At 42.7% G+C, this 12,447-nt stretch overlaps 2 protein-coding genes across 5 annotated transcripts in view; one reads left to right on the forward strand and one right to left on the reverse strand.

The window, feature by feature from the left end:
- Positions 1–12,447, forward strand: part of MACROD2 (mono-ADP ribosylhydrolase 2) — a 2,147,232-nt gene that overhangs the window by 1,736,273 nt on the left and 398,512 nt on the right. The gene's annotated exons all lie outside the window — the stretch shown is intronic.
- LOC122681040 (protein FAM136A) lies at positions 9,739–11,443 on the reverse strand. Its single transcript, XM_043882753.1, has one exon. It carries the CDS (start codon positions 11,426–11,428, stop codon positions 11,009–11,011), a length of 420 nt encoding a protein of 139 aa, XP_043738688.1. The 5' UTR covers positions 11,429–11,443; the 3' UTR covers positions 9,739–11,008.

Consider the following 12,447-nt stretch of genomic DNA (forward strand, 5'->3'; position numbering starts at 1 on the left):
TTCCAAATTAATTGTATTAGACATCCATCAGAGAGGGGAAATTAAGCCACTTCCTGTTGGAAGGATGGAATTTCACTATTGAGACTATCAAATCTAAAAACAGGTGACTAATTCAAGTGTCACTGTTCAGTTCAGTTGGTCAGTCGTGTCTAACTCTTTGTGACCCCATGGACTGCAGCACGCCAGGCCTCCCTGTCCATCACCAACTCCCAGAGTTTACTCAAACTCGTGTCCTTTGAGTCAGTGATGCCATCCAACCATCTCATCCTCTGTCGTCCCCTTCTCCTCCTGCCTTCAATCTTCCCCAGCATCAGGGTCTTTTCAAATGAATCAGTTCTTCGCATCAGGTGGCCAAAGTATTGGAGCTTCAGCTTCAACATCAGTCCCTCCAATGAGTATTCAGGACTGATTTCCTTTAGGATAGACTGGTTGGATCTCCTTGCAGTCCAAGGAACTCTGAAGAGTGTTCTCCAACACCGCAGTTAAAAAGCATCAAGTGTCACAGATCCTACTAAATCTCAATCTCCAGAATAGGAAACCCAAGAATCTCTACTTACAAAAAAAAGGGGACATGTTTATTTATGGTATAGTCTACATAGCAGCTCTTGATGGTCCATATGCCAGAGATTATTCAAAGATCACAGGTAATAGGGAAGGGAAATAGTGTTTATTTTGCACCTTCAGTGGGCTAGTTTTCAAAGTACTTTAGCATATTTTTATTCATTATATTTAAGGGAAAATTTTGCATACCTGTCCTCAGTGTTCTAGGCAGGTACTGAGTTATTGGGTGGTCAGTAAGAAAAAAAAAAATGGCCCTGTTCTCAAAAGCTTATAATCTAGCACATTCAGTAAAACTTTCTGTCACGTATGTGTCTCTAGCTGCACTGTCCAGTACATCAGCCATGCATTGTAGTTACTGAGCATGTGAATATGGCTAGTGAAAAGCTGACTTTAAATTGGAATTCATTGGTGTGGCCACATGTGACTTCTGTCTATTGTATTGAAATGTGAAGCACTCTAGACCATTTGTTCTTAAACTTTAATGTGCATAGGAATCACCTATTTAAATACATATTCCATCTCAGTAGGGTCTGGAGTGGAAGTGGAACTTCTGCACTTTTAAGTTCCCAGGTGATGCTAATGTGGCTGGTCCATAGACCACACTTTGAGTAGGAAAGATGATCATCAAAGTAAATGATAACTACTTAATTATAGTAAGTATGAATTATGATAAGACCACCAAGGAGAGCTGGGTGGTAATGAAAATGGAAGGGACAGGACTCGGAATTGAATTGGAATTGGGTCATAAAAGAACTCAATGGGGAAGGGATCCTGGAGCTGAAGGGATGCTTCCCCCTGGAGGGGAAGGGATGCAGGAGACATCTGAGCTGATCAGGAGAAAGGGGTTGGGGGAGGCAGTTGTAGAAAGGGCATCATCGATGCCCATATTATTGTTGACTAAGCTATTTCACTCAATATGCCAGCAAATTTGGAAAACTCAGCAGTGGCCACAGGACTGGAAAAGGTCAGTTTTCATTCCAATCCCAAAGAAAGGCAATGCCAAAGAATGCTCAAACTACTGCACAATTGCACTCATCTCACACGCTAGCAAAGTAATGCTCAAAATTCTCCAAGCCAGGCTTCGACAGTACATGAACCATGAACTTCCAGATGTTCAAGCTAGATTTAGAAAAGGCAGAGGAACCAGAGATCAAATTGCCAACATCTGCTGGATCAGAGAAAAAGCAAGAGAGTTCCAGAAAAACATCTGCTTTATTGACTATGCCAAAGCCTTTGACTGTGTGGATCACAATAAACTGTGGAAAATTCTGAAAGAGATGGAAATATCAGATCACCTGACCTGCCTTCTGAGAAATCTGTATGCAGGTCAAGAAGCTACAGTTAGAACTGGACATGGAAAAACTGACTGGTTCCAAATAGGAAAAGGAGTACATCAAGGCTGTATATTGTCACCCTGCTTATTTAACTTCTATGCAGAGTACATCATGAAAAATGCTGGGCTGGATGAAGCACAAGCTGGAATCAAGATATCTCCTGGCAATCTTGATATGCAGATAACACCACCCTTAGGGCAGAAAGCAAAGAAGAACTAAAGACCCTCTTAATGAAAGTGAAAGAGAAGAGTGAAAAAGCTAACTTAAAACTCAACATTCAGAAAACTAAGATCATGGCATCTGATCCCATAACTTCATGGCAAACAAATGGGGAAACAGTGAGAGAGACTATATTTTTGGGCTCCAAAATCACTGCAGGTGCTGAGTGCAGCCATGAAATTAAAAGACACTTGCTCCTTGGAAGACAAGTTACGACCAACCTAGAGAGCATATTAAAAAGCAGAGACATTACTTTGCCAGCAAAGGTCCATATAGTCAAAGCTTTGGTTCTTTCCAGTAGCAATGTTTGGATGTGAGAGTTGGACTATAAAGAAAACTGAGCTCCAAAGAATTGATGCTTTTGAACTGTGGTCTTGGAGAAGACTCTTGAGAGTCCCTTGGACTGCAAGGAAATCCAACCAGTCCATCCTAAAGGAAATCAGTCCTGAATATTCATTGGAAGAACAGATGCTAAAGCTGAAACTCCAAAACTTTAGCCACCTGATGCGAAGAACTGACTCATTGGAAAAGACCCTGATGCTGGGAAAGATTGAAGGCAGGAGGAGAAGGGGATGAGATGATTGGATGGCCATCACTGATGCAGTGGACTTGAGTTTGAGTAAGCTGCAGGAGTTGGTGATGGACAGGGAAGCCTGGCGTGCTGCAGTCCACAGGGTCACAGAGTCAGACACGAATGATCAACTGAACTGAACTGAACTGAAAGCTATTTCACAGAGAAACTCTTACAAGAGTGGATTAGGGTTATCTTTCCACCCCACTCTGCGCATTTGTAGCCTCCTATCCATTCTTCCTCTTGACCTCCCTGCCACATTCAGATAGATCCCCTTTTTGAGTCCCCATAACTCACTGTGTATTTTCCCATATAACCGTTAATGCTTTGTGTTGCAATGTCCCTTCCATCTCTCCCTACTAAACTGTGAACTCAAAGTATTTCTATTTTCTGGATGCTCACATGGTAGGCACTTTATAGATGTGTCTTGAACTGTAGCCAACAAAGATTTTTTTTAAAAATTTGTTTGTATTTGTTTATGATGTATCTGGGATTAAGGAAGTATTATATATATACTGCATATAGGCATCTATGCAGTATTTTTCTCCCCAATAGATGAGAAATATTTCTGGAGTAGAGCCATATAACTAAAAGTAATACAAGCCATTCATGCCCTCTGCATTACTTTTAGTTTACAGCAGGGGATCGCTCTGATTTTGACAAGCACTAATTAATTCCAACTCTGGGGAATAATGGGAAATGAAGGCTTATGCTATTTGCACCAAGGTTATCAGTTATATTGGTTTTAATGCTCTCCACTGCTCTAGATATAAAACATGCAGCCAAACGCATAGTTGCTTCCTCATTAGCTGTAAACAGTGTATTTCAGATTTGTCAAGCATACATATTTATTTCTACATGCAGGCATTTTTATTTATCTTCCTTGCTAGTCTGCGAAGTTTTTGCCAATAAATTAGGAAGGCACTAACTAGTTCTGAAAACTATGGCACCCAGGAAATTTTATTGATCTCATAATTTACTGGATCTTTTGGTTAATTACAAGTTCTGTCTAGCTTGGTGTGCTTTTCAAGTCAGCTGTGCATCGTAAATATGTAACTTCAGCACTCACCCTCACTACATCTCTGGCAGCCCTGCATGAGGTCAAAGGTGTAATAGCTACACTGCCCAGTCTCTTACATGTTTAATTAAACTATTAATCTACTTTTATCTTGGACACTAGAAACAGGCGGCATTGAGTTTCCAGAGTTCAATGCATTTACTTAGGGTGGATTTTTTCCTAAGCCCCGTCTTCAACCATTCAGCACTAGCAACTCTTTTTAAAGGCAATTTTAAAAATTGTGAATGCTGGAAGAATGGCCAGATCAATCAATCAGAAAGTGCAACATTTACAGTGATTCATGCATGTGCTTCCTGACTAAAGCACTTTATTCAAAACAAAGAGGATTGAGGCTTGCTAACTGTTCAAAAATTACAGTAGATCAATCAGCAGCAGCCTCCAAAGGGCCAACATTTCCAAAGCGTTAGAACAGGGGTTATCTTTGTTATGTACGTAACCAATGAGAACTCACTGAGGACAAGTGTAATCTCTTGTGGCAGCGATGACATTTTAAGTGGCTGGGCCTGGTTTTGTGTTCATTATCCCAACAGAGTCTTGAAACTCGAGTTTTAGAACCGTGTGTGTCTGCGAGGCTTTAATTAGGTTAACAAGATTCTCCTGTGTCTATCTCCTCCCTTTCCTGTGAATCAGTTGGTAGTCATCCACTACGTATGTTATTCAATTAAGGAAGCAATTTGCTGCTTTTCATTCTATTTCCTGTGTTCATTCTTGAACTTGTAGGTATAGAATTATGTGAAAATTTCAAGGATCTATTTCCCTTCTTTTAAAGTTCTTCCTACCCTCTTGCTCAATTTGTTGCTGTCCCTTTATTCCGTGAGGAATCTGCATCTTGTGTGCCTCCATAAAGGCTGTGAAAATATGACACCATGACCTTCTCACTAATGTGCCTGGCTTTCATTTGAACAATGATTAAGAGTGATTTGAGTCATGCATTTGAACATTCCACTTGAAAAATCAATTTAGACCGGCAAGGTCCATGTAAATATTGATTATAAACCCACCGTGTTTATAGCAAGTTAGATTACTATCATAAGTTAAAACCTGTTTTTCTTTCCTACTTGGTTAAAGAGTGTAACCAAAAACCAAATCCATGTGCAGATTGATCATATTTTGCAGATGCCCAGAGGAATAAAATTTAATTCAGATTCTCAACCTATCTTCCCTCTTGCCCCACCTCCAGTCCAAATAATCAAAACCACAGCTCTTTTACATTTATGGAGCAGTTGAAGCTGTGTATTTCACTTTATTTTATTGTATTCTAACTTTTTGTACTGCATTCGCTATGAAGATTCCATGTGTCTTGCTAAATGTGAGCAGCTCGCTCAAAAACACGTCATTTCAACTGACATTTTTTGGCTTACGTTCAGTTTTTTATAGCCTATGTCTCAGAGCCATAAGTTTATAATCCAAGATGCTACAGACCTTACTTATTCATCGTGATTAGATGTTTCTATCTTCCGTTCTACTGCACAGCAAGCTCTAATACTGAAATGTAAAGAAAGTTAGCTTGGCAACCACAGTGACAGAAATAGTGATGAAAATAAGAGAAATGTATTGGGTTCCTCTCCTTCATGAACGTGCCATCTGAGTCAAACTTGTGAACGACCAGGAACTATTTGCACAGTATAGAATATCAGTTGATGACTTTGGAACATTTGTACCATCCCGGTGCTTCAGAGTTAAGATTACAAGGTTGAGAAGAACTACTGGCTATACTTATAGGTACAAGTGAGCTTTACAAATGCATTTTTATGTGATGTACAAGTAGTTGTTAAAGGCTTATGTTTTGCGTTGGAGAATTTTGTTTTTCTTTTTGGACTATTGTCATCATCTGTGGCTAATGTTTAATTTTTGTCCTACACAGGTGAAACCTTGTAGACTCTCTCTCCTACCGTTCTGAGATAAAACATCTAGGAAACTTAGAGGGCAACCCTAATGCCTCTCTCTGACCCACAGGAACTGATCATGAATGGCAGCACCTTGGGCATGGGGAGTGTCATGCTGAGGGAGTAACCTGTGACTTTTGGGTGTGCCAACATCATTTATGCAGTATCCCCACAGAGGCAGGGCCAGCCAGCACTCCAGGGAAGCTTGCGCCTTTGCCTGCCTGTCCAAGTCACGGAGTTTGGCTGCTGCTTCCTCCTGGAGTAGGCAGAGTAGAGAGGAGAATAATGGACATTGTGGGCACCCCAGGCTTCCACGGTGCCCTAAGCCCACCATCAGGGAAATATCCTTAGGAAAAGGGTCAGAATTAACCATGGGAAGCCTGAGAGATTTTTTTTTTTTCCTTTAAGTTCATATATATATTGTTAAACGCAAAAAAAAAAAAAAAAAAAAAACCGCTCAGGCTCCCCATTGTTAATTTTCCTCTCTATTTTACCTAAGAGGGGTTGGTTGAGTAATTTGCCCCGCAAAACACACAAGCGCTCAATGGGAGGGCTAGGATTTGAATCCATGACTCTGTAAGCCACAGCCCACACCTGGTTCCCTATAAAACACTCCTCCCTGTGGTGGGAAAATGCCTTTTATCATTATCGGGTCATCCTTTGTGAACCTAATAAACTGAGAGATAGGAAGTCACCTGGGGCAGCATGGGAATGGAATGGGCATGGTGGCGTCTCGGGAAACTAGCAATCCAAAATAAGCCAAGAAACATCCACGGAACAAACTAATGGTGGTGTTTGCTGGTGTTCTGTGGTCAAATTCAAGCTTCCAGGGTGAAGTCCCTGAAGGAGAAGCTAACAGGAGATGCACAGACCGCTCTCACCACCTGGCTCCCAGGGACCCCGGGGAGGACGGGTGACGCCCTGGCGGAGGAGGTGGGCATCCTGCCAGGGCAGGCCAAGCCGGTGACAGGTGAGGACCACGGCTGACGGCTGCCCTGCTCTTCGCCGTGGCTGTCGGTTCCTGTGACAGCTCCCAGGGAACCTCCCCTCCCTGGACCCTGGGTCCAGGCCCTGCCCACACCCTCCTCCCCGCGGCCTCCGCCGTGACCGCTTCATGCAGCAGACCGTAGCTGGAGGGATGCTGTGCGCTTCTCAGTTCAGCCTGAAGCCAGCCTGGTGGCTTCTGCTCCTGCGCTTGCAGAGCCCGGGGCTGTTCCCCGAGAAGCCTGGCTCCCCGGCTCCAGGGGGCCACGTGGGAGGGCCTCACTAGGAAGCAGAGGTCCTGGCAAGAACAGAGGAGGACCCAGGAAGCCACCCCCTGGACACAGCTGGGGCCCCAGGCCTCTGACCCCCAATCATCCCAGCTGAGCCCGTCACCTGAGTGAAGCCCACCGTGGGTATCAGTGCCCTATGCTGTCTGAATCCCTAACCCACAGGACTGTGAGCAAATACGGCCAAGATCAGGGGTCATTTATGAAGCAGCCATAGGCAACTGGAAAAAAAATACCCTGCCAATGTAAGAATCTTATTTACACTTACCTGTGATGAAGGGAAGTCACATCCCTAGAGGCACAGATGGAAACCCCAGGGGTGCCCTCCACCGGCAGAACCACGCAGGGCTCAGAGCCAGCCCCTGTAGTCTGAGCTGATAAGCTCAGAAGGGAACTGTGGTCGGTAGCATTTACATTTCTTCTCTCTCTGTGGTGACAGTGTTTCAGTTGATCAAGAGGGAAAGCAAAGTACAGATAGCAGAATTCTTGACATTACTGTTCAAGAACCAGAAATAAAATACATCTCCAATCTGTAAGCCCAAGGTTCTTTGAAGTATAATTCTTATTGTGTGTACTGTTTGGTGAGGCTTTTGCTCATGTTTCTGTCTTCTCTCATCAACTAAATAAGTCATCCTGAAGAAGAAAGAAAGATATTGTCTTGCAGAATACTTGGCCTATGTCATGACTTGATGGAATACTGTGAAAGCATAAAATGGAGAGAGAAATATTTATCCATTGGCTGAACACGGACTTAAACTGTTGTATAATATAACCTTGATGAGCCACTATGAGATGAAACCCTAAAGTTAACTATTGTGAATATCTGGAAATAAGCAAAACATCCAAATGTGAGAAGCTTGCTTTATATTTCAGGTACCAAAAACAGCCCAGTATTTGGTTTTAATGCTTTCATCAGAAATTTTCTTACCATCAGCAAAATGTTGATATTTTTGTCATGACATTAATGCAAATAAATACTGGGATTAAAATGACATGGAGATATAATGAATGATGACATAACAACAAAACACATTGACGGTTGTAGAGCAGTAAAAAGTCTGAAAATGAGGCAGACATATTAATTTTCATTAAAGATAAGAAGTCATCTTAGGAGGAGACTTTTGGCCTTGGTTAAAAACTTTATTTTGAATAAAATCCATCACATTATACTCTCCAAGGTGCCACACAAGGGCATTTACATCTGGCTGCTCAACTTTGTAAGAAAGACAAGTAACAAATTCAGGTTGTTATCTCAGTTCACTATAGTTTCAATGTCATACTTTAAGATGCTCCTAAAATCATGACATCATAGCCACTGTCCTCTGCTTAACCAAAGGACAGGATGCTATAGCTCTTGGGTTTCCAGTTCAAGGTTTAGCACTCAACCTCAAAATGAGTCTTCTAGCCTCATCCTCTGCTTATGTTTGATTCATGGGAGATTCTGTCTAGTTTCTGATATTGTTTTAATGCTCAGAAATACATAGAAATGATTGAAGTATAAAGTGCTGTTCAAAAGCAAAGTGGTCTAATGATGGGTGAAAAACAGTGCTACCCAGAAATAATTGTCATAATTTTGCTAGTCCTTTTCAATAGGCAGTCCAGACAATGTAGCTTTCATTTGGTGTTTTCTAGTATCCCTACCAATTTGCCCTTTCATAAAAACCAAGCAAAATGGGCATGAAAAAGAAGATTGATATTTTCAACCCATTTTAGATCAACTGTATCATCTGTATTAGGTGTGACCTGATTTGTTTGAGACTTCAAGTGTGTAAGTCAGTGCTTGTTTTCATGTCAGACACAGGGATCCTTTTCAACAGCAGGAGAGAAGCAGGGGTATCGGATGACTAACAGATTGCCAATGTTACATTATTCTCCAGTGATGATAAGGACATTGCCTGTCTTATGGCTGTTTGATGACATTTTTGTTCTCATTTAAAATAATCAGATTTCATCCTGAAGCCTTCTAAGTAAATTTGAATGTTACATGAGGTGTGTAATGGAATAAAAATGGAGCTGCAGCGACTCCTGTTCAATTGCCAGCATACTGCTTTTCTATTACTAGAGATAGTAGAGCAACTTGGGGGACTAAGAGATTAACACATTATTTTGCGCTAGTCTGTGGTCATGTAGTTAGCATGTTCATGATTCACCAGATGATAGCTATGGTGGCATTCCTTCTGAGGAGCACTTCCAAAATCTTTGTAATTTTGGCTCGTAGTCTTTGCAGAATTTCATTATCATGAACTTCAACTCTAATGATAGCACAGTTTCTCAGTCCTGTAGGAATACATGGCTCATAAAGTATAGCTGTGTATGTTACTATCTAAGCACTGAGGTCCTTTGCTGCTGCTGCTGCTGCTAAGTCACTTCATTCATGTCCGACTCTCTGTGACCCCATAGACGGCAGCCCACCAGGCTCCCCCGTCCCTGGGATTCTCCAGGCAAGAACACCAGAGTGGGTTGCCATTTCCTTTTCCAATGCATGAAATTGAAAAGTGAAAGTGAAGTCGCTTGGTCGTGTCTGACTTGGAGCGACCCCATGGACTACAGCCCACCAAGCTCCTCCGTCCATGGGATTTTCAGGCAAGAGTACTGGAGTGGGGTGCCATTGCCTTCTCCAACTGAGTTCCTTTAGGCATTTGCAAATGAAAGGAGAGCTTGAATTGAGTGCATCAGAGTGGTCCAGAGCAGAAGAACTTCAGCTCCAAAGCCCAATAAAGAGAAGCACAAAAGATGGGATAGACATTTCAACTCTTTCTTCTTTTTTTTTTTTTTTTTTGAAAATTAAGTCTTATTTATTTTGAAAACCAAACCACTAGGAAAATATATCACAGTCTTGAAACAGCAAACAGACATTATCATTTCAAGTACTAAGTTGGTAAAAAAAAACAAGGTCCTTATCAAAATGATAAGAGGCCAGAACTGGGGCAAGAACAACACATGTACCAAAGGCCCTGGCAAAAGTGGTATTTGGTAATGGAGGGCAGTCCCTTTATCGCTCTAAAGGAGCCACAGTTCATCCCCGAGTTGCTTACTTTTCCTCCGTTGACTTTTTTGTTGCCAGGGGATTGTCTCAACAAAGCTCTGTTATTTCAGGGGGCAAAGTAAGCAACACTGGGTTTAGGCTTTCATTCTGTTTCATGAAAAACAGATTTTTCCAAAGCCCATACTTCACAACCCTCTTATTTAAGTAGCTAATAGTTCCTCTTTCACTGTTCGTTCCTGAATATGAGCATATAATACTGTCAAAATCCTGCTTCCGTTCAAGGCCGAGTGTCACTGTAAGATTGTCTTGTCGCTTGGCTGATTCTGCTGCAGGCGGCCTCAGGGCCCACCATGGCTGCCAGTGAGAGGGAACACTTGCTTCCCTTACCAGTGTGATATCGCTTCTTACATTTTTGCGGGGTCTCCAGGCTGAATGATGTAATGTGTGAGAATTTTAAGAAACACACATCCACATCTTGATGGAGAAATGAGTACCTGCAGGGAACCTTTCAAAGTTTTTATCCGAACTGCCTCTCCCAGCTTTACATCTTAACGTCATGCCCTTGTCTATAAAAGAAAAACAAGCAAAACAAACCCCCTAAAGCCCCCTGCCCCTTTTGACATTAGTGACTGCATGGATTTTATTAGTTTGTGGAAAATGTTGTAGTGATCCTTCTGGTGAACAGCAGGTGGGCAACAAATAGAAACACCTCTTTTCATACTCCACTAGACCATAAGCAGGTTACATGAACCTGCCGGCCTCTTGGTATCTGTGCAGTAGGAGAATCTGGTACCTTGGAGGGCCCTGGTTTGGGACAAGGGAGACTCCCTATTGGCAGGAGAAGTACTTGCCACATGAAATTCAGGCTCACAACAAACCTCCTGTGCTATCTGTGACCCAAATTTTAGCACCATTTTTTTCCCATTTCACTTTCTAGGATTGAAACACAAAGGAACCAGCGTCCAGAGGAAAGAAACAAAGGCCTTAGACTTGCTGCCATCCTTAATTTCCTCATTCCTTAACTCTCCTTAAAAGACCCAAATCCCCATTCCTCCTTTTAAATCGATTCCTGCCCTCAGCCCTGATGGCCACTAGCAGACAGCTATTTCCCCATGGATGAGAGTGACTCCTTCATCTTCCTGGTCATGGTTGGGATGAGGTTCATGTGGTCATCCACACACTTGGTCACGCAGGTCTCCAGCTGCCGCTTCACCTGAAGCTCCTTACTCCCTGCATCTATCGAATCTCTGGCCTTGTCATTGCAATACATAGTGCACCGGGCCAGGCGGTCCTGGAACTTCTCCAACTCGCTGGTCACCAGGGCCTGGGCTTGAGCCAGCGGTGCATGGCAGCGCTCAATGCACTGGTGGACTTGCTGCATGGACGCATGGCTTTCCTCACAGCAGGCAGCGCTGCACCGGAACATAAGGCCCTGCATCTTCCGGATATTCTCCCTCTCCAGACTCTTCACCATGGAGTCCACTGCCTCCTGCACCCGGAGTTGCTGCTGCAGCTCCGCCATGGCGACCCGCGCGGTTCCCGGCTGCGCCGGCGCCCACATGGACTCCCGCGCACGGGCCCGCCCCCTCGTCCTCAACTCTTTCTTCTTGCATTTAAGAATTTAACTGGAAAGTTCTTTAGACTAGGTTGAATGAAGTAGGAAGATACAGTGAAATCACACTACGACTCTCAGCTTGGTTTTATGGAACTAGGGTGACTTACGGGCTTTCCTGATGGCTCAGACAGTAAAGAATCTGCCTGCAATGCAGGAGACCTGGGTTCAATCCCTGGGTTGGGAAGATCCTCTGGAGGAGGGCATGGCAACCCACTCCAATATTCTTGCCTGGAGAATGCCCATGGACAGAGGTGCCTGGTGGGTATAGTCCATAGCGTCACAAAGAGTTGGACACAGCTGAGAGACTAAGCACATAAGTGTAGGGTGACTTGCAGGAAATTACTAATTGGTTACTATAGATTTGTAGAAATTACATGGAGATTGCAAGAATAATTAGACTTGCTATAAGGCACTGCTCAATAATATAGTCATCATCACTGGAGTGGTACCAGAATTGTAGCTGTTGTCCAAATTCACAGATTTTTCTTCATTTCTCAAGAGGAAACCTGCAAGCTTACTAAAGTTCCATATATTATATAGCATTTGAAACCAGTGAGAGAATTCTTTTCAATGCCACATGAGATTCTGTTGGACATATAGGTGGAGTCTTAACCAAACAGCAGATTTAAAGTTTTCTTATCATATTTGACTATCAAAAACATGACCCTCTCTTATGACTCTTCAATTTCTGTTGAGAAATCTATGGTTAATGGCTTTTTGTTTCTCTTATCAAGATGGACTTTAAAAAGAGATCATTCTCTGAAAATAAGCACATTTTTGGTAAAAATGAGTTTAACTTGGCAAGCTCTATCTTTGGCCTGTGTTCTGGAAATAATTCATATCAGTCATCTTTTAGCAACTGTAAGTCAGGTCTTCCTTGCCATGAACTCATGCCCTGGTAGCAATCCATTATATATTTCCTGCTA

Source organism: Cervus elaphus, chromosome 23 (assembly GCF_910594005.1).
Source record: "Cervus elaphus chromosome 23, mCerEla1.1, whole genome shotgun sequence".
In the NCBI taxonomy this organism is placed as follows: Eukaryota; Metazoa; Chordata; class Mammalia; order Artiodactyla; family Cervidae; genus Cervus; species Cervus elaphus.